Source organism: Chlorocebus sabaeus, chromosome 15 (assembly GCF_047675955.1).
Source record: "Chlorocebus sabaeus isolate Y175 chromosome 15, mChlSab1.0.hap1, whole genome shotgun sequence".
In the NCBI taxonomy this organism is placed as follows: domain Eukaryota; kingdom Metazoa; phylum Chordata; class Mammalia; order Primates; family Cercopithecidae; genus Chlorocebus; species Chlorocebus sabaeus.
The window spans coordinates 61,879,863-61,904,702 of record NC_132918.1 but is presented as its reverse complement, the minus strand read 5'-3'; the positions used below and the strand labels follow the sequence as shown (position 1 = coordinate 61,904,702).

Here is a 24,840-nt window from a genome sequence, read left to right as displayed (position 1 = left end):
CTACTACAAATTTTAAAAATTAGCTGGGTGTAGTGGCGCATGCCTGTAGTCCCAGCTACCTGGGAGGCTGAGGTGGGAGGATTACTTGAGCCCAGGAACTGGAGGCTCCTGGGATGTGACTGTGTTATTGCACTCCAGCCTGGGTGACAGAATGAGATCCTGTCTCAAAAAACAAACAGCAAAAAAAAAGCTAAAAAAACCCCACAGTACTGAGACACAAAGGTTGAGTTGTCAAGGTCGCACAGATGGCAGCCAGCAGAGCTCTGCCTTGCTCCCAGGAAGGCTGACTCCTTCCTGCATTCTTAATCCGGCGTGAAGCATGTGCTGAGTTCCTTTACCCACAATTCTTACGGAGAACCACGTTAGGAAAAAAAAAAGTGGGGGAGGATATATTTGATCTTCCATAAAGAAGTACTTTTATTACTCAACATTTCCCCCATTTTACCCCTCAGTAGTCTGTAAGTAAATCAGAATTTCAGCAAGGAAACAAAACAGACAAATGTGTTGTATGGATTACATAAGGCATCCACGGGGCTCCGGGGATTCTATTCTGCACATTATCTGAGCGGCCTTAGTGTTTAAAGAAGACAAGTCCATTTGGGTCAGATCACCGGCACATCCTTCAGTGTGATCTGCCATAGGAGGTGACATGAGATCAGGACATGGCCTGAGCTTAACTCAGAAAGTGAAGGCGTATCTTTTTTTTTTTTCTCCCTGCTGTGGAGCAACACTTCTCAAACTTTAATGTGCCTGTGAGTCTCCCGGGGATATGGTTAAAGAGCAGAGTCTGATACAGCAGGTCTCGGGGGAGGCCTGGGACTCGACATTTCTAACTGGTTTCCAGATGGGGCAGATGCTGATGGTCCGTGGCATGCAAGGGTGTGGAGGACCTAATTCTTGCCTAGCTTCATGCCCGGCACTCAGCAACACTATTGGGGCTTGCCACTCTACTCCCAGGAGAGCTGTAAGCATCAGGCTGGGTAAGAACACAGGACTCGTGGCCAGGAGGCCTGCGTTCTAGGCTGTACTTGGCTACTAGTAACTAGTGTGATGCAAGGGCACATCAGTGGATTTTTCTTGTCCTCCATTTTCTAGCTGCTACAATGAGGGGCTGGTACTACATGATTTGCAAGGCTTGCACCAAACTCTGAGTTATCTGATGGGACAAGATGGGTCAGAAATAAGAACCACTGCTTTGGGGAATAGTGCATTACAAGCCAGCAGTGAAGCTGGGGGCTCAATAGGGGTTATTTACTTCCACTGAGGTAGCATGAACAAATGAACTTACTCTCCAGAAGACAAAAATGAGCAAACTATTGAGAGGAATGAGACATTGTATGCAGGAGGGTTTTCAAGAAAGGGAAGTTGGCAGTCTCCTTGGGTTTGAGTTCACTTTCGTCCAGAGTTCCTGAACTGCCTGCCTGGTGACCTTAATGAACATTTCAGCTCCTGGACAAGCAGATCCAGAGAAGGAAATTCCTTGGGTAACTTTGTGTTGGGTCTTTGGAACTGCCATTTTTGAAAAAAATTTTAAAAAAAGCAAAAGTTTGATAATTTATCATGCAAAACAAGGCAAAAATAATCAAGAGGATCACCCCCACTTCCAGCCCCAATAGTATTGGGTGGGAGGAGTGGTGGAGGTTGGAAGCAGAGTCATTGTAAAATATAATTTTAAAGTACAGGAATTTTCTCTCCTAGCAAATGCAATAACTGTATTTTTTTTTTTTTTTTTTTTGTATTATGAGGAAAAGACCTCAACGATCTTAAAAATAAGCAAACAAAAAAACATCAGGGCCAGGCGCAGTGACTCACACCTATAATCCCAGCACTTTGGGAGACCAAGGCAGAAGATTCTCTTGAGCTCAGAAGTTCCAGGCCAGCCTGGGCAGTGTAGCGAGACCTAGTATCTACTACAAATTTTAAAAATTAGCTGGGTGTAGTGGCGCATGCCTGTAGTCCCAGTTACCCGGGAGGCTGAGGTGGGAGGATTACTTGAGCCCAGGAACTGGAGGCTCCTGGGATGTGACTGTGTGATTGCACTCCAGCCTGGGTGACAGAATAAGATCTTGTCTCAAAAAACAAACAAACAAACAAACAAACAAAAGCAAAAAAACCCACAGTACTTTTTCTTTATCAATAGGGAGTTTAAGTAGTAAAAACAAAACAAAGGAATACTTGTGTGATTAATTTTTGATTCAGACAGTTAAAGTGATACTTTTCACAAAGTCTGTCAAAGTTCTGACAGCTATAGATGCTATTAAATGAAATGAGTTAGCTGTTAAAAGAGAAAGAAATACTTGGCTAATATTTTTCAAGTGGCACGCATTGAAAGAGATGTAGATACACGTTCTCAATTATTGTTGGTCCAAATGAAGTTCATTATCAAGAATCACCATGAGATGACTGTGTGAAACTTCGGTATCAACCTAATGTGTTTGAAGGGTTCACATAAAATTTTTAGCAAATAATTGGGCTTTGGGATATGTCAGAACCACCAAACAGAACCCCTCAAGCCTGCATTTATTCCCTTACCCATTCACGAACACTTGCTGGGCGTGTACTCTTTTCAGGGTATTTTGCTAGGAGCCCTATGTGGTGGGAAGTTAGAGGGTGCAAGTGCCAGGCTCAGTTGAATGTGGAGCCTGCCTTCCAGGCACTTGCAGTCTAATTAAGTAAATGAGATATGTGTCTCATGCCACGGGAGTTTGGGAGAAGGAGATGCCACTTCTCACTGGAAGGGAAACCAAGGAAATGTTTCTGGAGGGGCAGCTTTTAACTTGGGCCTGATTTCTTTCGGGCAGACATGGGGAGTAATGAGCATGAGGCAGGAAGAGTTTATTTAAATCTCCTAATGAAATGTTTTCCAGTGGTATGTGAGTAATTGGAGAGCATCGTTGACGGTCTAACTAAATTATTAATGAGTCATTCCAAAAGTAGTTCTCAAGTGCAGTAACATTCCTCTGAGCTCACTGCCATTTTGACAGATTTCACTTACATCCATGAAAAATTACCTGATCTTTTCTTTTGAAAATTCTAATAACTGCCATTTCATTTTACCATGGCAGGCCTAGCCACACATCTAACTGTAAATTGTTCTTAATTCTAAGTGCGTTGAATTTAGGCAAGTCAGTTACTTTGACTCAAGAATGAATAGCTGAATATGAAATACTTAGTGAACAAGTAGAAAGAGAGTTTGTACTTCATTTTCTCAACTCTTTCTTTGGAACACTTAGTGATTTTTAATAGACAATATAGTTGCACTCACTCTGAATTCTAAGTATAGTTAAGTGATCCTTCATTTTTTTCAAGCAGTTTTCCTTAGAATGAGTTGCTAAAGATCTTGAAACTTGATGGCTAAGAGAAGTCAGTTATTAGAACATCACTTCTGATGTTTCATGAGTGTGGGTTTAATTCTAGGTTGTTTTATGGTTGTAGATGTAAGTGCAGTACCAAAATGCATAGTGCTGGTCATTTTTCAGCAGTTAAATTGTCATTGTTCACACATGGAGCTAGGGTGTCCTTGGTGTGTTTTTCATCATGAATGAGTTGAAGTTATTTGGCTATAGCTTTCGTAGAGTAATGCCTTACATGGTCCAGGGACCAGGACACTAAGGAACTCTGTGGACATTTATCAGGCACCTTTTGGCCTAGGACTGGGATGGGGGCACATGGAGGAGCTATAGTTAATGCAGAGGCTGCAATTCTAAAATTCTTTTGGAAGGTGGAAAATGTGTACAATCAAAGTTACCCTTGAAAATCTTTTGAAGTGCCCATAAAATGTAATACTGTGGCATCTCTCTACCTGAGTGATGCATGTTGTCCTTCAGGACTGGAACAGATTGCTTTTCCAACAGTGAACCCCATGGGGAGGTAAACTGGTTTGGGTTTATAGTGAGTATTCATTGGAATCACACCTAGGGTGGTGAAATGTTTGCACCTAGGGAGGCGTTTGTGGGAATTGACATTGAGAGAACAGGAACTCCACGTCTCCCTTCTCGAGTTCATTCTGGGGCACATCTGCCTATTGAATAGAATAACTGGCACTGTTTTAAGTGGTAAACATTTATCCCTTTTAGTTGGATTTTTGTAAGGTAAACATGTGTATGTCATTTCACCATGCAAGGATGACTCTAAGGAGCTCCTAGATTTCAAGAAACGTATCTGTCTACTAGGGAGCTGCAAAATATATATATATAAAAATTATATAATTGCCCAGCTAAGTCTACAGGTCTTGGTTTGAATCTCTAACCTGAAATTTGTTAGTAAAAGTGTTTTAGAAAAGGAGGCTCTGCGGCTCTCATTTGCTCTGGGTTGGGCATGATGGGTAGATTGGAACAGGGAGAGAAATAGTGGGAAGGGCCTGTCCATTATTGACATTGTGGAACAAGTGGAATGTGGTGTCCAAAGGGAAACAGTGGGAGGGCAGGCATGAGAAGTCTGGGGGCCTGATGCTGGAAACAAGCCTGGGGGAGGCTGTGTGTGGAGCTGTGGTGAGCCCCTCAGGCCAGGGCCCACTTCTGTAGCTGCTGACTTAGCCAAGGCTTGTTCTAGTCCTTGTTCTAGAACAGATTCCTCCAGTGATCCTTAGCAGAGATGCAGTGGGTTGCTGAGAGCTACAGTGAGCTGCTGCATCCCAAATTGACCGTATGCTTGGAGTCTGTGAAATGTTTCCTCTTAGGCCATATCAGCAAGCTGTACTCAGCGACACAGATGACTCATTGAGTCAGCCTTGACCACCCAGGGTCAAGTGATGCAAGAGAAACAATTATTTTGGCTTTTGCTGTTTTATTTCCAGGGAAGTAAATCTCAGAGAATGCGCAGCCCTTATCCTTTGTTTCTCCTCTTGAGGCCCAGAGCCTAAAATCCTGAAGGCTCTGTCTTTATTCTAAGACAGAGCTTGCAAAATCAGATCCCTACAGCGGCCTGGCTCATTGAATGGGGACTCTTGGGAAGTGGTGAGTCAATGCCTCACCTCTGTCCTGTGGTTATCAGGTGTTGCCAGGTCTTGTACTTTTTTCAAGAGAAGCCAGAAATCTGAGTTTTTATGTGAAAACTTCTCTTTTAGCTTCACTTCTCCAAAGTAGCATTGTTTGCCCCTAACCCATGCCACTGGCTGCCATCTTGCAGCCTCTGAGATTTCTGTGTAATGCTTACATCAGTAGAGGTAATCATGCACCCTTTGAGCTGCTCATCCTGCCTTCGACACACAGCAATTGCTGGAATCTCAGTCTCTCCTGTTACTGTGTTTTAGATGTCTGCCCACCTCCACTCCCTTTGCTGAATCCTCTTCCATCTTTGGATTCTCATTGCTTGCTCAGAGTGCCAGGGCTTGAATAGATGTTGCTCAATAGATTTTGCATGAATTGAGTGGGATAAAACCATGCCCTGGAATTTTGCTACAAATTTTCACTAAAAGACCATAAATTCATTATAAGATAGATCTGTCTTTGGTTTACATATTTATCAGTAACAAAAGTATATCTTGATAATGCAGCCACATAGCACAGACCTCAAGTAATAGAACAGACACACACCCACACACACACACACACACACACACACACTCCTTTCATTGCCAAAATAACAGTGATTTGCCACAAGAATAGATGTCCATTATTTTTCACTCTTCTTTTTCTTTTAAAAGACATTCAAAGGATGGCCTTCAAAGAAAGGAAATCTTTGCAGACCTTAAGTGAAGTACAAATGCATTATATTGCCTTTTTTTATAGCCTACAAGATAATATGAACATTTTCTTTGGCATTTGAAAAGGGCAAAATTGAGAAAGTACAAAATTATATTGAAACTCAAAAGAAAATCCTTTAAAAAATTATAGTCGAAAGTGTCCTCTTTAAGTGGCCTTGTGTCTCTTCATGTCTAATTTTTACCAATTACCTTGACTCTTGGGAGAATTATAGGGCTTCTAGAAAAAGGTTTCATAATTAAGCAAAATACACAGGGGGTGGTAACGCCTACTGGGGTGTGCCCTAGAAAACGCTCACACGCGAGGCCGAGGATCAGCCCTGGAGTGCGCTGATTGTTGGAATCACACGTGGGGAAGAAAGTAACGGTGGGTTTAGCACTGATTGATGCATGCTACTGTGATGGGACACTGCAGCCGCCAGTTTATTCCCAGAGAGCAGACATTGAGGAAGGTGAATTCAGAGCTCTTGCTTAAGGCAGAGCGGGGAATGAGAAGGTGTTTGTTTAGCTAGTGGGTCATTATTTTGGATTCCGATTTAGGAAGGGCAAACGCCCGTTGCTGGCAGCTGCCCCTCCTTTCTGGTGTCGTATCTTTCCTCATCAGTTTTCTCGAGCTTCCTGAGGGGTGTGGAGGATTTGATTAGCTCTCAGGGCTGCCACCGTACCCCCTGAGGAGCTGTCCAGCATCACCAAGACTACCTCAATTTATTCCTCCTATTTTCCCATCTCACTCTGGAGTGACACCCTTTTCCTGGTGTGTTGAAGTTTCAGGATTCACCGTTAATTATTGTGTTTGCACTTTCCAACCTAATATGCCAGCGTAAAGCCACATTCTCTTGGGGGAAAGAGTTTTTTCCAATCCACACTCCTAAATGGCTTGCTGAGTTACTCTTATTCTCTTCCTCCAAAGCATCGACCTTATCCCGGTGGAGAGAACGAGAGAGAGACGTGCGTGGTTGGTATGAGAGCTCATTTTCCCCACTGCTGTTCTACAGCTGTCCTTGATTGACCTGTGTCTTTCCCCACATTTTCTGTTTGTTTGTTTCTTCTGAGAGAATTAGCACACTAGTGATTTCCAACCTCTCCCCAGAACTATTTTGAAATGACAGAGAACAGCAAGCAGGTACCCAAACAAAAGCAAAAGCACTAAATTTCTTTAAAATTTCCTGTTAATCTTAAAACTCGGGTGAATACTTCACTACCATGAAATGTCTATATTTGTTTTTTAAATAAAATAGAGGTCTCCTCTACCCACATGTACATACAATCTTTAAATAAAAATTGACTCTCTAGAAAGATTTATTTGGTAGCATTGCAAGGTAGACTACAGGGACACTTAGACATGATTTTGAGAATCGTATGCATACAGTGTAGGTAATTTAGTTGCAAATAATTTTACTAAAGCATTTGAGTTTTCTATTTATATGTCTATCTCATATGAAATATAGGAACTCAGATTGTCTTACTTTAAATCTTTGTGGCAGTCTTATGTTGAATAGTCTATCTATTCAACTCTGTTGAATTAAAAATTGAAATTTTTTCCTCTTTGTCAATCAGAGGTAACTTAGATTTTTTTGTGTGTGTTTTTCAAGCTGAAAGAGATATAATGGGCATTACCAGTGATGGGTCCTGGATAAGACTAGTAATAGAGTTTTACACTTTTAGATGTGAATGCAGAAGTAGGTGAGATATCATGTTCAGATGCATATAAGTACATTATTAGTGATTTAAGTGTTCTTGAGATTTTGATATAATGGTTGTCTCTAAAATCTATCCAAATTTTATATTTTAAATGATTGAAAGATTGAACCATTTACAAAGATGTAAATGCTATAAAAATGCTATAAGTATATGAAGATATGATAAATATGAGTACATCATTTCATTCACTTCCTATTCATCGACCATGAGTTGCAACTTAAAATGGCTACAAAGACTTTAAAAACCCAGTTAGCAACTTGTATTCACATAACACCTGTTTCTGAGAATCTGAGAGCACTTTGCCTCATTCTTGTATGTTTTCACTATTATAATTAATTCTCACTATGTCCTCATGATGGTTGTTTTTGTTGTTAATATTTGTCAAAAACATTATTGTGCTTTCAGCAGAGGTTTTAGATATGCACTCTTTTGTAACTGAAAGGTACCGTGATCTTCCCTCATTCCCCACTTCTTATTTTATGTCTAGGAAAATGAGGCTGAAGAAGTTCTTAATGACTTCTCATTTCTGAAGTTTGGAGTGGGTAGTGGGAGTGTGTGGTGAGTATAGAACTCAAGTTCCATCTTGAGACTCATGGCACAGAAATACATCGTCTTTCAACTCAGAGGCCCCAGAGCTTATAGAAACATCCTCAGAGAATTCTGAGAATTTTCTGGGCTTTGTAGCATCCCCAGTCCCCATGGCTGCACTGTGGGGCGAGAGGCTTTGCTAATTCCCCAGCTAGTTTCAGAATATAGGGCTACTGCTGCAAACCACTTAGAGCTCCCCGAATGGCCCCATTCAGCAGGCTGGCTGGGTCTTGTCAGTTTCTGCACCAAATGATTATATGTAAATAATGGTTCTAGGATTATCAGTGTGTTTTTTTCTCTCTGCTCCCTAAAAACAAAATAAAAATGTATTTATTACGTGTCTGTTGGGTCCTCTAAGGTAGCAGTCTTTGTTAGAGAGAATGAGATGGACACAGTTCCTGCTCACGGGGAATTTGTAATATATTGTTATAGTTTAAGTCTCCAAAATTGCTCCGTCAAGCAACCTGGATCTCTTAGGAATATAATGCCCCTTTTCTTGTAAAGAACATTTATGTGTTTGCAGGTACTTCTTCATATGATTTCTCATTTTTGATAACAGCCATCATAGCTACCATTTATTTACTGCTGTGACTGGCTGGAGTCCTTGGTCATTGCTTCATGATATACATTATCGTTATTCCCAAAAGCCAAGATGAAGGAAATGAGACTCAGAGTGGTACTTGTCCAAGCCAGTGTCCACACATGTCGTGAGTGGAGAAACCAGGTTTCACATTGGCACCTGTCTTTTAATAGCATTCTTCTTTAATTGTTTAGCTCTGAGGGTTAAGGTAGGTAAGGGTAGAATTTCTCAGCCTTGGTACTATTGACATTTTTGTGTATGGGACTGTCCTGTACATTGTGGGACATTTAGCAGACTCTCTGGTGTCTACTCACAAGATTCTACTAGCAAACCCCCCATCCCTACGGTTGTGACAGATTCCAGACATTGCCTAATGTCTGCTGATGGGCAAAACTGCCCCCATTTGAGAACCAGTGGGTTACTTAGGGAGTAAGACGGGGAGTCTAACTTTTACTTTCTTCTAGGTAGCCACCTTTGCCAAGAGCACTTACTAAGTTAACATAACTTTGCCATTGAATAAATGCCACCTTTATTACAGTTAGGATTTCTATATGTACATCCCAATCTATTCCTGATTCTTTATTGTTTCTTTGATCTACTTATTGATTTTTGTGCCAGAACCATGTTATTTTGATAGTACATTTGTAATGCATATTAACATCTAGTAGGGCACTATTCTTTTTTTTTTCTTTCTTTTTCTTTTTCTTTTTTTGTTTTTGTTTTTTTTTTTTTTGAGATGGAGTCTCGCTCTGTCACCCAGGTTGGAGCGCAGTGGCCGGATCTCAGCTCACTGCAAGCTCCGCCTCCCGGGTTTACGCCATTCTCCGGCCTCAGCCTCCCGAGTAGCTGGGACTACAGGCACGCACCACCATGCCCAGCTAATTTTTTTGTATTTTTAGTAGAGACGGGGTTTCACCATGTTGGCCAGGATGGTCTCGATCTCCTGACCTCGTGATCCGCCCGTCTCAGCCTCCCAAAGTGCTGGGATTACAGGTGTGAGCCACCACGCCCGGCCAGGGCACTATTCTCTTTTAGGATCTTGACAACTTTTGGACATTGATTTTTCCATGTAAAACCTGAAGTAATTTTCTTCAGTTCCTGGTAAACTCTGTTGAAATTGTAGTTACATTAATATACTAATTTAAGAAGACTTTCCACCTTGTGTTTTCAAGAACGTAATGTTCAATATTATTGTTGGAGGTAAATTTTATTTCAGAACTTCATAATAATTCTGGAAAATTCTATGTACTATGTAAACAGTGGTTACCAAAGTGGGGTAGACATATTTAATGTTGAAAGAGAACTGAGGTGTCCATTTTTATATATTTTATTGAAAAATTAGGAAAGAGATGACGTATCACAATATTTAGCATTCAGGTTGAAGGTGGTGTCCTGGCTTGATGTGTACGTCAGAGGTCACCTGTGCTGTGTGGAGCAGGAGGGGCTGCAGAAGGGCTGGGTTCAGGGAAGCACTTTCAACTGAGATGTCAGTGAGGTGAATTAGTGGATGGCTTTTGGTAATTTTAGCTAAATTAACTCTCATGAAATATACACATGGCTTTAAAAATTTTCTACGAAGTGATTGTAGATTGAAGAGAATACCATTAATGTAAATGTAAAATCCTTCTCTCTCTCTCATGCACACATGTGGAAATGGCTACACTGACCCATCTCTCCCTGTAAGAGCTTTGTACATCTCTCCCTGTAACAGATGGCTACACTGACCCATCTCTCCCTGTAAGACACAGTGTGAGATTAAAACACAATGTCGCGCCAGGCACAGGGGCTCACACCTGTAATCCCAGCACTTTGGGAGGCCAAGGCGGGTGGATCACGAGGTCAGGAGATCGAGACCATCCTGGCTAACACAGTGAAACCCTGTCTCTACTAAAAATACAAAAAACTATCTGGGCGTGGTGGCAGGTGCCTGTAGTCCCAACTACTCGGGAGGCTGAGACAAGAGAATGGCGTGAACCCAGGAGGTGGAGCCTGCAGTGAGCGGAGACCGTGCCACTACACTCCAGCCTGGGCGACAGAGCAAGACTCCGTCTCAAAAAAAAAAAAAAAAGAAAAGAAAAGTGGATTATAGTTCCATTATTCTTAACAATGAATCTCATTTCAAGTGTATATTTTGCCTTCAGGTATTAGCTATTAATAGTGTGAACTCACTGTGATCATCATTATAAAATATTGCTTATTTCATCATTTCTCATGTTTACGATTTTCTGTTTTGTATGTTTTGTTTTATAACATATGTAAGATGTTAGTACAGTGGTACTCAGGAATTTTTTTCTGGCAGGCTGTGTGATCAGAAAAATTTGGAGACAATTGATCCACTCAGCATTTGAGACTCACTGGAACTGGTGGTTCCTGAAGCAGTCAGAATCTTGCTACTCAAAGTGTGATCCATGGACCAGCAGCATCAGCATCACCTGAGAGCTCTTAGAGATGGAGACTCTCAGGCCTACCCAGACCTGTCGAATCAGTCTGTTCTTTAACAAGGTTCCAGATGATTTGTACACACATTAAACTTTGAGAACAGAATTAAGCTGTGTTTTCCTGCAACACAGCCATTAGCCATGTATAGCCATTTAAATTGTTAAAATCAAGTAAGATTAAAAATTCAATTCTTCGGCCGGGCGCGGTGGCTCAAGCCTGTAATCCCAGCACTTTGGGAGGCCGAGACGGGCGGATCACAAGGTCAGGAGATTGAGACCATCCTGGCTAACACGGTGAAACCCCGTCTCTACTAAAAAATACAAAAAACTAGCCGGGCGAGACGGCGGGCGCCTGTAGTCCCAGCTACTCGGGAGGCTGAGGCAGGAGAATGGCGTAAACCCGGGAGGCAGAGCTTGCAGTGAGTTGAGATCCGGCCACTGCACTCCAGCCTGGGCGACAGAGCAAGACTCCGTCTCCAAAAAAAAAAAAAAAAAAAAAAAAAAAAAAAAAAAAAATTCAATTCTTCAGTTGCACTGGCTGCATTTCAGATGCTCAGTAGCAAAACATGGGTAGTGGCTATTTTACTGGACTGTACAGATATAGAACATTTCTCTCACCTAACTCAGTTAGGGGGTATAGGTGGGATGTTTTAGAAAAGAAGAAAACAATCAGCAAAGTTTAATGTGGAACATGTGTGTTCAATGCACATAGAGAAGAGGTTTCTTGTAACCTAACTGGACAGGGCCCATGAGAGAGTCTTATGAACATCATTCCTATGTTGCTTTGCTAGTTATTATCAGTGTGTTTTTTAATAATAGCAAAAAGCTATTATTGCTATTTTTGTTTGCAGATATGTGACTTTTCTGAACCAGTAAATGTCAGGCAGACTGCTTTTATTCAGTGTTCTATTTGCATTAAAATATTATTAATTATGCATCGCTACTAATATTAGTTCTTTCTACATCTGTCAATGTAAAGGAGAGCCTTGCAGCATCGCAGAGAAAGCAGGACCCTCCCCCAGCTCCCATTCTGTGTGGCTGATCTCCTCTTTTCTGTAGCCCAGCTCGCTGGGGATTGAAATTCTTTCACAGCTCCATTAGACAGGGAGCACCGAGGCAAAGTTTGTCTGTTTTCCTCTTGGTCTTTACGGTTAACAGTGCACTCCTTGTAGTGCGGAGTGGCTGATGGTTCGTCTCCCAGGGAGCCAGCCCTGACAGTAAGCAGCGAGATAGGATGATTTCTCTAGAATAAATAGCAGGATCGGATAGTTAAATGTCCCCAGTAATGTGTCCCCAGTAGGCGTGCACAGCTCCCTGAGAGAGTGTGTGGTGGGAGTATCATTTGCATATCTCCCCCGTCATGTCCAGAATATTCCCAGAGATACCAAACTCTTTTCAACAGAAGAGCTGAATGTCTTTTGTGGAAGGGGAAGGGAATGTCGGAAGAAAGGACAGTGACTCATCTGTGGGTAAATTCTCCTCCTTCGTTGTGCTTCCTACTTCACAACTCCCCTGGGGGACCCTATACTGAGGTGTGTTATTTAAAGATTCGCTAGGATTTTTACTTGACTATTTTTTCTTCAAGTGTTTCTTCAGTTTTGCTGTAGGGGAAACTTTTAACTCCAACAGCCTCATTGCATTTGTGTAGATTTGGTTCCTTTTGCAAAGAGGATTCATAAAATTATGGGAAACCTTTTCCCTATTGTACTGGGAGCATCTTTGGGAAGATTCAGGTTATTCCTCTGCCCACAACCACCACCAATTGCAGGGACAAGAAATATTGCCCTTCCATCTGCGCACTCCCTTCGACAAAAATCTCAGCACAGTTCTCATTGCTGCTGTCCTAAAATATACTTCCCCTCTTCCTGCATCATACACACTGCCGCCTGCTTCGTCTTCCCAGAATCTGTCGTAGTATCTTTCTAAGGCCACCCGTGACTCTTCTTTACTTCACAGTTAAGGCGAGTACCATCCTTTCTCACTAACTTTATTTCCTACTATTCTGCCCTGGTCACTGCAGAGCCCACAGTCACAGACTCGTTCTAACAGTGGATTCACCCACACATTCCCTAGGCTTGCCGTGACAGCCCCTGCTGAGTTACAGGCAACCCGCACCTTCACACACCTTTTGCCTAACTGACCTATTTATTATTTCCATCATATAACTCATCTTTTCTCAATCTAGGTCTTCACTAATTTCTGTTCTCAGGCCTAGAATGTCCTTTTATCCATTGTCCCATGACTAACTTCCATACAGACTCAAAGACTCAGCTCACACGCGCCTTGCTCCTTCAATGTTCCCCTGATCCTTGACACTGGAAATAATTGAATTCTCATAGCACTTCTGTTTATATACAGTCTATCTGGACTTGAGGGCAGGATCTAGACTTGAGAGCAGCGCCTTCAATCCCTCATATGTGGTCAGCAGCCAAGCAGGTGATGGATAGGTGAATGAATAAGTGGAGACTTTTATTGTCATTAGTTATGCATAAGTTAATGAAACTAGGAATAGCCTTCTTTTTCTTTCATTGACAAATCTCTTTCAGATCTATAGCTCAGTTCTCTCCCTAATACTTCTTTAAAAAAAAAAAACTGTTCTGATTATTCTATCTGAGCTTGGTGTTGCTTTGGGAAACAAAATCTTAAAATTCCTTCCTGTTTCCCAGAGATAGAGAATTTGTTTCTGTCAACTGACATTTAGTATTTTTTTTCCTGGCTGGAGAAGTGCCTAGTAATCTGTTTGTGTTTGTCACCATTTCTTTTGATTATTTCTAAATGAAGCAAAAATAACCCATTGATGAACTGCACATTCTCTCTCCTTTTCATAATGTCCTGGGAAAAAGAATACATCGTTTAAACTGATGGTCTTTTAAGAGATCTAAGGGGTTTATGAGCTGAAATGGGATTTATTACATGTTTATTATTTAAAAGTTATATGTATCATAGTTTTAGTCACATACTTATTTTTTAGAAGTATAGTTTATAATAATTTTTTGACAGGCAATTGTTTTTTAGTGGCCTCATTTTAGATCTTCTCATGAGACCAAAATGCATATTCAACTTACTACTTCGCACTTTGTCAATGATTTGAGGGTTAACTGTTTTGTCCGTGACAATCACCAATATTTAAAGCACTCATAAGCGGTAGCAGTACTTGTTACAAAAATGCCATTTTAACGTTTTAGGAAAGGGTTAGGTCCCACCACTGTGAGAGCAGAGTGAGGGGCTGTTTCAATGGGTCAGACAAGGCTGGGCACGGTTGCTCACGCCTGTAATCCCAGAACTTTGGGATGCCGAACTGGAGGATCGCTTGAGCCTGGGAATTTGAGACCAGCCTGGGCAACATGGCAAAACCCTGTCTCTATAAAAAACATAAATATTAGCTGGGTATGGTGGTGCACGCCTGTCGTCCCAGCTACTCAGGAGGGTGAGGTGGGAGGATTGCTTGAGCCTGGAAGGCCAAAGCTGCAGGCTTTTATATGAGAACAAAATATCTAGATTATGTGCTTTGGTTTCAGAAAGAATCTTTCACTCATTGCCCATAGGCCTTTGAATTTGTGGCCCTTGTTTGGCCCTCTGACCTTTCCTCTGCCTGGAGAATGACTACACCACCCTTGGCAGACGCTGGGGTGGTGGTGAGTGAAGATCTCCAGGTACGTGTGAGTTTGCACACAGTTTTCATTACAGTTGATATTTGTGTATGAGTAATGAGGTCAGCCTGACACAGAATAGGTGGTCTTTTATTATGTTCTGAAATAACCCTGACATCTGTAGCCAGTTGTGTTGACATTTGAATTTCTCTGGCATGTGGGCACGTAGAGTCTTTGCTGTCTCCTTCCTTGCAGTTAGGAAAGGCTCATGTACAAGTGCTCAGTGTCCAAATCTACTTTCATATGTTTGTTTGACAAGCATTATTTAGTGTGTGTGTGGTTTTTTCACTTGTTCACATTCAGTTTGGGCCCAAGTTCTGGATATAAGGTGTTAAAGAAAGGAGGACTGTTTGGAATGACAGAGAAGTTCTGGAGGCTGGGTGCGGTGGCTGATGCCTGTGTTCCCAGCACTTTGGGAGACCAGCCTGGGCAACATAGGGAGAACTCATCTTTACTAAAATTCAAAAAAAAATTAGCCAGACATTGCAGCATGTGCCTGTAGTCCCACCTACTTGGGGGGCTGAGGTGGGAGGATTGCTTGAGCCCAGGAAGTTGAGGCTGCAGTGAGCCCTTGATCATGCCACTGCACTTCAGCCTGGGCAACAGAGTGAGACCCTGTCTCAAAAAAGAAAGAAAGGAAAACAAGTTCTGGAAATGGATAGTGATGGCTGTTGCACAACATTGCGAATGTACTTAATGCCACTGAATTGTACACTTAAAAATGATTAAAATGGTAAATGTTATGTGATGTGTATTTTACCATAATAAAAAAAAATTTAAAAAGTAAGGAAAGCAAGAAGTTGGAAGTAGTTTTGAGTTTTTCTAACCAGAGGAAGCACAGACCCCATTCTTCTATTTCATTATCCCTGGTCTTTTTCCTCGAAGGTTTATTTTCCTCTTAGAATACAAGAGTCCACATTACTCATCTCTATAAGTCATTCTGTCTATTTTTCCCTTTTCCATGGACTTGTTCAGTTATGTCCCAAGGAAAATCTCTAGGAGAGTGGCAGATACAACATACCCTGCCTAGGAATAAGTTGAGATGTAACAGAAAAGTTGCAAAGGTATTACAGAGAATTCTCATATGCACTTCCCCACGTTTCCCTCCACCGTTAATATCTTACATTACAATACTATGTTTGTGAAACTAAGAAATTGACATTGGTACTTCACTATTAATTAAACTGTAGATTTTTACCATTTTTCTGTTAATGTCCTTTTTCAGTTCTAGGATCCAATCCAGGGTACTACACTGCATTTAGTTGTCATGTTGTGATGGCTTTTTAAAACTTAACGGGGCTCAGATGTCTTAGTGGCTTCTCCATTGCCTCCAGCAATCAGAACAACTCTGCTTATGTGCATTGTTAAAACTATGTTACTACACTGTAAGGATTTGAGTTCATTTTGTCTTATTCATTCTTGATTTTCAGGAAATCACATCTCTGCCCATAGTATCCTTTTATTCTCACTTCTTTCAGAAAATTCCTTTGGAATGGTGAAGTAGAGCCTCTCAAATCTCCAGTGCTCTGTATAAGAGGGGGCCCCAAGATGTGAGATGGGTCAGAGCTCTTTTTAGTTCATTTTTCCCCAGGCCGTTTCTGAGAAATGACTCAGCAGCAAGATGATGATTTTTTTTTTCAAGGAACCAAGCTATTCTGAACCCAAATCAACATTTAAATTTGACAATCTGCCCAATTTATATGATTATCTACTGGATAATCATATAAACAGATTAACAGATTTCTTCACACCTATTTGCACAGGGTATATGAAATCCAGTTTTCCTCTTGGGATTTCAAGAGGATAAGGAAATTGGAGAGAAGATTATACATTTGTTAATTGAGGAAATTGACAGGATGTCTCATACCCTTTTCCTTGACTTGCTCCCTTGATTTAAATTCCAGGAAAACAAACATGTTCTCTTGGTTTTCTTCCTTCTTCCCTGGTTATTCTTTCTTTAGCTCCTTGGCTGTTTTATCCTCTTTTTTCCCCATCCTCTTCATGGGGAGGGTCCCAAAATTAAATTCTTAACCCTTCTCTCGCTACATTAATGGAGATCTCATCTAGCCTCATGCTTTAAGTAATACCCAGAGGCTGATGACTCCCAAATTTATATCTCTAGCTGCCTTTCCTGCAGTCCAGACTGTTCTCCTGCCATTCAGACTTGAGTATATATATTCAAGTGTATATATATATACACACTCAACTGTCTACCACACATCTCAACTTGGATGTTTTCTGGATATGTCATATTCAACATATCTGAAACTTGAATTATCTTTCTTCCCCCACTAAGCCTGTGCCACCCAACCCTTCCCCATCATAGTTCTGGCAAAGTCATCCATTCTCCTAGTTGCTAAGGCAAAGATCCTTGGAGTCATCTTTATCTGCTTTCCTCCTTCCACACCCCACAACCTGTTCATATGAAAATCTTGAAGGTTTTACCTTGGAAATATAACTGAAACCCAGCATTTCTCACTGCTGCTAGGACACTGTTGCCAACCCACTCTGAGCCACCATCATCTCCTGCCTGGACCACTTAGATGGGCTCCTGGCTGCCCCTTACAGCCAGAGAGATCCTTTTTAAAATTCACCATATCATGTCACTTCTCTGTTCCATACCCTCCATGGATTTCCTCTGTCCTTCTGAGTAACAGCCATTGTCTTCACCATGGCCTGAATGTCTATACTATCCAGCTCCCCTGAGGTTCTCCAACTGTGTCTTCCTCCCTGTGCCCTTCTGCACTGAGCCCCAGCCACAGGGCTTCTCTGCATGACCTCAGCTTAGGGCCTTTGCATGGGCTGTTGTTCCCTCTGCCTGGAGAGCTCATGCCCTGGATATTACCATGGTCCAGTCCCTTGCCTCCTGGAAGTCTTTATTCCAAATTTCACCTCTTCAGGGCAGCTATCCTGACCACCCTCATTAAAACCACAACTGTCTCCCTGCTGCCTCTGCCATTTACCTTACCCTGCTCTCTTTCTTTTTTCCTTTCCTTTTCTTTCTTCTTTTTCTTTCTTTCTTTCCTTTTCTTTTCTTTCTTTTTCTTTCTTTCTTTCCTTTTTTTTTTTTTTTTTTTGAGATGGGGTCTCACTCTGTTGCTGAAGCTGGAGTGCAATGGTGCGATCTTGGCTCACTACAACCTCCACCTCCCAGGTTTAAGCAATTCTGTCTCAGCCTCCCAAGTAACTGGAATTACAGACATGCACCAGCACGCCTGGCTAATTTTTGTATTTTTAGTAGAGACAGTGTTTTGCCATGTTGGCCAGTCTGGGCTCTAACCCCTGACCTCAGATGATCCTCCCACCTCGGCCTCCTGAAGTGCTAGGATTACTGGCGTGAGCAACCGTGCCCAGCCCTTTTCTTTTTTTTTTTTCCAAGACTTCCCACCATTGGGTATACTCTGATAGGTGCTCATACATTACTATTGCTTATTGTCTTTCTCGTCCTATTAGATTGTTAGCTCCATGAAGGCAGAGATTTTGTTTCTTCTATCTATTGATGACTGCTAAAGTATAGTACCTGACACAGTAGTAGTTTGGTCCATATTTAATGAATGAATGAGTAATTATGAACTGTGAAATGTGCTAGGAAGGAAAAGTAAGAACACAATTATAGATGATAATAATAGATCCGTAGCAGGTAGGATTTGTTGAGCCTGGATGTTGTACCTCTGTGCTAAGGGCTTTGCTTCTTTTTGTCCTATTTAATCCTTACAGCAATGTTAAGAGATAGCTCCGTATAATATCCCATTCAATAGTGAAAGAAACTGAAGCACAAAAAGTTTAATTGCCCAAAGGCTCCCAGCTGGTGTATTACCTACCTCTAGTAAGCTCTAGCACCAGTAGCCTCTAACTAGTAAATCTGTTGGAATTTACCAAGTTGGGGATGATGAGTGATGGGGAAGCATATTTTATTATTAGTCATGCTCTTCTCAGAGTGTCTTTATTGAATTGTACAGTGCTTAGTGTTAATTTCCAGATAAAGTAGGCTGGGTGGGGGTGGTGGGGGGGCTTTTGCTGTTAGTCAACCCTGCGTGTATCCCCAGAAGTGCATTCTGTGTTTTCTTTTTCTTACTGTTTAAAATCAGATATCTCTGTCCTTTCCAAAAGTGGAAGCCATCTGGACTTCTGTCCAGGGGAATTTGGGTGGTTTCCCATATTATCTTCCAGGATGATACAATGACGTGGCCCTTTGGGGAGCATACCTGGTATTTCCACTACCCCACAGGAAGGTGACAATGCCTGCTCAGCCGGGAGTTTCGGGTTAATGCTTCTTTCATAGAAACTGGGTTGATAGCAGAATATTTATTCCTTTGTCCTGTGGTATCTTGGACAACCAGGCCACAGCCCCTGGAAGTCACTTCTAGGACATGTCCACTTCTGTCTCCCAGGGTGGTCCCTGCCCTCAGGGACACAGAACACGCCTCACCTGATGGAGGCTGCTGTCAGATGTCTGGCTGAATTTTGTGAGTTTGGGCCTAGTCCTGGCCACCAGTGGGTGGCCTGTTCTAAGCATGAAACTGCCATGTCTTCCTCCCCAGGAGCTGTATTAGTTTTCTTTTTTCTTTTTTTTTTTTTTTTGGTATTCGTTTTCTATGCTCTGTAATAAATTATAATGAATTTCAGGGTTCAAAATGGTACATATTTATTATCATGTGGTTTCTGTAGCTTATCAGGATTCTTTGCTTCAGGATTTTATCAGACTGTAATATCAGTGTTGGCTGGGGCTGCAGTCTCATCAGAGACTCAACTGAGGAAAGCCCCACTTCTAGTCTCCCTCAGTTTGTTGGCAGGATTCATCTCCTTGTAGTTGTAGGACTGGGATCTCTGTTTTCTTGCAGCTGTTAGCCAGGGGCTATCTGTAGTTTCTTGCCATGTGGCTCTCTTCTTCTTCCTGACAGCTTTCTTCTTCAAAGCCAGTAAGGGATTCTCTAGCTCAGAGGGAGTCATATAACATAATGCCATCACAGGAGCGACATCCATCACCTTTACCATGTTATATTGAGTAGACGCAAGTCACAGGCCCTGCCCCCACTCAAAGGGCTGGATTGCCCCAAAGTGTGAACACCAGGAGGTGGGGATTTTGGGGAGGGTCATCTTAGGGTGTATTTGCCACAGCAACCATGGTCCTCCCACCACCACCTCACTTCTCCAGTGCTGAGAAGCCCAGAAACTCCCTCTGGCAGCCCTAAAGGACTTTGCTAGTGGATTTAATGCTGTTTTTCATAGGATTAGTGGCAAGGAGAGAGTTTCTGTGTGACTGTGCCTTCTGCCTTCAGCTCCTCCTCTGTGAGGCCACAGCTGCACCATCACAGAGTGCTGACTTCAAGGCTTGGCAGCCAGCATCTGTCCTCGAGGGGTTTAGGGATCTTTCCCCCTTCCTGTCCCTTTCAGTCATTCTTCAGTGTTATAATCCTTTCATTTCAAATTGAGGAGCTAATTCTCAAAGGCAGGGGAATGCCTATTACTTGCTCACCTATTCCCCAATATGCATTAGATTTGCTTTTCCAAGAAACCATAGGCTGAGATGTAATTTTCCATGGTTCATCTAAAAAATTTGTAATGCCTATTTTTCTTGATCTTCTGTGCTCCTTTCAGTTCAAATGTAACTGAGTTAATTATTTGATTAAATGAACCAGAGCTTCCTTTCTTGTTATGGAACTTCTTGTTCCAGAACCAAAGACGGTACTTATTAGATTCTATGCTAAAGATGATTCCCTAGAATCGATCTGGGCTGTGAGTTGCTTACAGACAGACTTGTCTTCCTTTTGTTCATCCTATGAACGTTGTACTTAATGGACACAGCATTGACTTAGTCTTTTCATTTGAAAAGTTTTTTAGTCTATTCGTTTGAAATCTCAATGGATATTTCTAAATAACCTCATATAGACTGACATTAGTTTCCATGTAACAGAGCAGCTGGATTTTAGATTTTAGAACCCCCTTCCCTCATCTTGATTTTTGTTGTTTGAGACCTCACATGATACGTATGACAGTGTGTCTTGACCAAGTCTTCTTTTTCAAAAGTCTGGAATCATCTGCCTTAGTTCCTCTTAATAGGTCTTTTGTTTAGGGAGGAAATTAAAACATGAGTCTAGTCTCTGACGAAGTATTAAGGCAAAAAGGTTAGGGTTCAGAATTGGTTTATTCTTTTGGAATTAGTTTGTCCCAGATTGAAATCAGTTTATTCTTTTACATTTTGAATGTGTGCACCACAGTGCCCTACCTTTGGAACGGTATGTTAGAAGGAAAAATAAAAATAAGCTACTGAAGTTTGCTTATCAAATCACAGTGGCACACTTGGGGAAAACCAAATCCTCTTTCATTTTTTTCACTTTTAAATTTAAGGTGAATCATACACAGATGGTTAATGGTAGCCTAATTGCTTTCAATGCTATATAAGAATCTTAGAAATTCATTTAAAATGTTACAGCAAATACACAGTTAGAAACTGGTGACCTGCATGTACCTCAGGAGTTCAGTGTGGAAGCACCTGCTGTATGGATTTTCTGGACAGTCCTGCTCTCACAGGGACTGCAGGGGCCCCTCTTCGGTAGAGCAGCCTCATACGTGAGCCAGGAGGGCTCTGCTCCCTCCTCCAGCAGTGCAGATGAGCTGTGTACATGAGCCCTGGACAAGAAGCTGGGAACCTTGGTCTCTAATTCCCATTCCCCAATACCACAAGCCACCTAGGAGAGAGAGCACATTCTGCCAGCCCGTAGCTGCAGTGCCACTCTTGTTGCCGTACGCCTGGCTGGGCCAAGGAATCCCCTTCAATTTCTGACAACCACGTGGCTTCCGCTAGAGTGTCGTACAGGAGCCCTGCCTGTGAATGGCTGTGAAGTGGTGGAATTCCCTCCTGGTGAGCTCTTGCTGCTGGCTGTCCTGAATGGGTGCAGTTCTGAACTGTGCTGTATCACGGGGATGTCTGTGTGGTGGTGCTTTGGAAGGCAGTGCCTGTGTGCAGAGATGGCAGGGTGTGCTGGGAAGCCTCTCCTTTGACAGCAAGACCACAGGCCTCCACCTCAGACAGCCCTTTACGCCCACACTGTTTTCCCAGAATTTCTTTTAGTTGCTTGGTAGTCTTTCTTTAATGCATCTTTAATTGCGATAGATTTTGTCAGATTGCCCTCTAAAGGGGTTGAACCCTTTTAAAGTCTTTTTAAAATTAATTTTTAATTTTCTAAGTGATATAGGAGTATATCCTTTTCATTTAAAAATGAAAAAAATTAGGGATTATGGCTAAAGTCACTTTTGATCACCACCCCCACACCCATACCATAATCACCTAGCCCCAGTTCCCACATAAGCCCTCTCCATTCCCCAGGGGTACCTGCCATTATTGGTTTGGTGTATGTCTTGCTTGTTCTTTTTCTGTGCCCTGGCAGATATAAACCAATGGGAAATAGACATTACTGGAGTGAGCGTTTGTATGTGTGTGCATGTGTGTGTGTGTAACATGTAGGCTGCATTGTACCAAACCCATCATTCTATAATGATGTGTTTTACACGATGCTGCATCTTTGAGGTCTTTCTATGATGTGGATCTGTATATATTAATTGAGTAGTTTCCATAAACTATTTTTCATCAGTGCCTTTTTGGCATTACTTTCAGGAAAGAATTTGGGGCTTCATTAAATACCCAGTGATTCTTTTTTAAAAAGAAATAATATGCATCTGGGCACAGTGACTCACGTCTGTAATCCCAGCACTTTGGGAGGCCAAGGCGGGCAGATCACCTGAGGTCAGGAGTTCCAGACCAGCCTGTCCAACATGGTGAAACCCCATCTCTACTAAAAATACAAAAATTAGCCAGGCGTGGTAGTTGGCGCCCGTAATCCCAGCTATTCGGGAGGCTGAGGCAGGAGAATTGCTTGAACCCAGGAGGTGGGGGTTGCAGTGAGCCAAGATCGCATCATTGCATTCCAGCCTGGGTGACAAGAGTGAGACTGTCTCCAAATTATGCAAGATATTAATCTGTTTGTGTGTATGCTTTTCTTTCTCTTCAGATCTCAGAAAAGTGATCTTCACAATGAAGGCTACATCTTGGAATTAGATTGCTGTTCCTCCTTAGCCCACCTGACAGACCAGAAACTCATCCCAGAGTTCATTAAGAAGGTGAGTGCTGCAGTCAGGGTACTGTTGAAGAGGTTTGCGGTGTTCACCTGAGTGAACAGGCAGGGAGCTGGCTTAGGCCACACTCGAGAGGCCATGCAAAAACTGTGACCTAAACCTTTGGCAGCCTCACAGGGGAGCAGCCGTCTCCAGAGCGGGCTCTGGAACAAGATGGCTAACCCCTCCTCCCCAGGCATGCAGGATCCTGGGTCCTATCTTTTCCAGCTGGAGTGGGGTTAACAGCTGACAGAGCTGCAGGCCAGCACCAGGACTCCTTTCAAACCCTCAAGGTGATGTGACTTCCCAGACCCCACCTTCCTTTTATCTGTGGGTCTTCATTGCTGCAAGCCCCCTTCCCTTCCTAGTGTGGGAGCATGCCAGAGTCCTGGGCCACCCACATTCGATCATACCAGGGAAAACTGCCTAGTTGCAGGGAATTCATATCTGCCCAGAAATATGTCTGGTTTTGAATCTTTCTTCATGCCATATGAGGTTTTGTGCCCAACCGTAGGGTCTACTTGAGTTTTAATATGACGTTTACTACAGAAGGAATGTCCCAGCCCCAAACCGGGGCTGAGTTCACTGCTTGATGCTTATTTTGTTCTTTCTTACCCAGTGTTCCCTAGTAATTGACAAGTCCCCACCCCATACAGGTGATTGTGATTTGAGGTCCAATCAGCCAATTAGGGAATTTGTTAATAAATATTGTCAGCTGTCAGCTTTAGGCCAGGAATAGTACTAGATGCTGGGATACAGAGACTAAAACAGCCGAACTAGTGAGTTTTACCAGCGGGAAGTGGCCAGAGCTCAGGAGCAAGGGGATCCAGAAGGTACCTGAAGCCGAGATGGGAAGGATGACGGGGTGTCTTTGGGGATGCGGCTGTGCTTGGGCAGGCTGGGGAGCCCTCCAAACACGGAACAGAGTACATGAGGGCCTGAGGCAGGAGGGAGCGAGAGGAATCAAAAGAACACCGGGGGAGAGTGAGGGTCGGGAGAAGGGGCCAGAGACAGCTGGGACTGGACAGTAAAGGCAGCGGGAAGGCATTGAGAGGAATTTTGTAGAACAGTGAAATGATTAGGTTGTCCCTTTAAAGGAGATTTGTTTCCCTGCTGCCACCCTCCCTTCAACATGTATTGAGTGTTCAGGCTCCGGGGACTCTGGGAGTAGCCACTCATGTATGGCTCATGTGTGGGTCTATGGGCCATAGACCAGGAGCCAGATGATCTCTGAGGTCAGAATTTCTGGTAATTTTACTAGGATGAGGGAGGCTCTTTCTGCTCTGGTAGAATTCAGATTATTATTTAAGAAATGGGGGGTGGGGCAAGTAGCTTTTGTTCACATATGCATAAGCCTGAGAACACAAGTGTTTTTATAACTGATGTAGCTTTCTATAGAAATAGAGCCATCTTTGTTTGGATTGCTGCAAATAATCAACTTGTATAGGGACATCCTAGAGATAGAATTTACCCTATGATCTGAATACGGGAAAAACTCATTTTAGAAATGGTTTTGTAATTAAGACTCAGATGCTTGGAATATTTGAGGGGTTAGCGGGTAAAAGGAAGGCATGAGGCTCTGCCCACTCTCAAATATGCTCTTTAAAAACATGTGATTTGAGGCTGGGCACAGTGGCTTAGCCTGTAATCCCAACACTTTGGGAGGCTGAGACAAAAGGATTGCTTGAGCCCAGGAGTTTGAGATTAGACTGGGCAACATAGTGAGACCCCCCATCTCTGCGGAAAAAAGAAAAAAAAAAAGTCTTTTTAAAAAGCCGAGCGTGGTGGTGCTTGACTATATTCCTAGCTACTCTAGAGGCTAGGAGAGGCGGGAGAATTGCTTGAGCCCAGGAGTTTGAGACCACAGTGAGCTATGACTGCACCACTGCACTCCAGCCTGGGTGACAGAGTAAGACCCAGTCTCTTAAAAGAAAGAAAATATATGAGTTGATATGAGTTGGTGACTTTGTCTTAACCAAATTAGGGCATTGCATGACTGACCCATTGAGACAGTGGTCCTGTCTCAGTTCTTCAGGAAACAGCCCGATCTGCAGGCTACTGGGGTATCGT

The 24,840-nt window shown here is 42.5% G+C and overlaps 1 protein-coding gene across 4 annotated transcripts in view; it reads left to right on the top strand.

The window, feature by feature from the left end:
• RFTN1 (raftlin, lipid raft linker 1) overlaps nucleotides 1-24,840 on the top strand; it is a 202,439-nt gene that overhangs the window by 86,376 nt on the left and 91,223 nt on the right. For all 4 annotated transcript variants that reach the window (XM_038002915.2, XM_038002914.2, XM_038002912.2 and 1 more), the window contains exon 4: nucleotides 22,668-22,776. In XM_038002915.2, coding sequence (XP_037858843.1) covers nucleotides 22,668-22,776 — 109 coding nt within the window. The remainder of the gene's footprint in view (nucleotides 1-22,667; nucleotides 22,777-24,840) is intronic.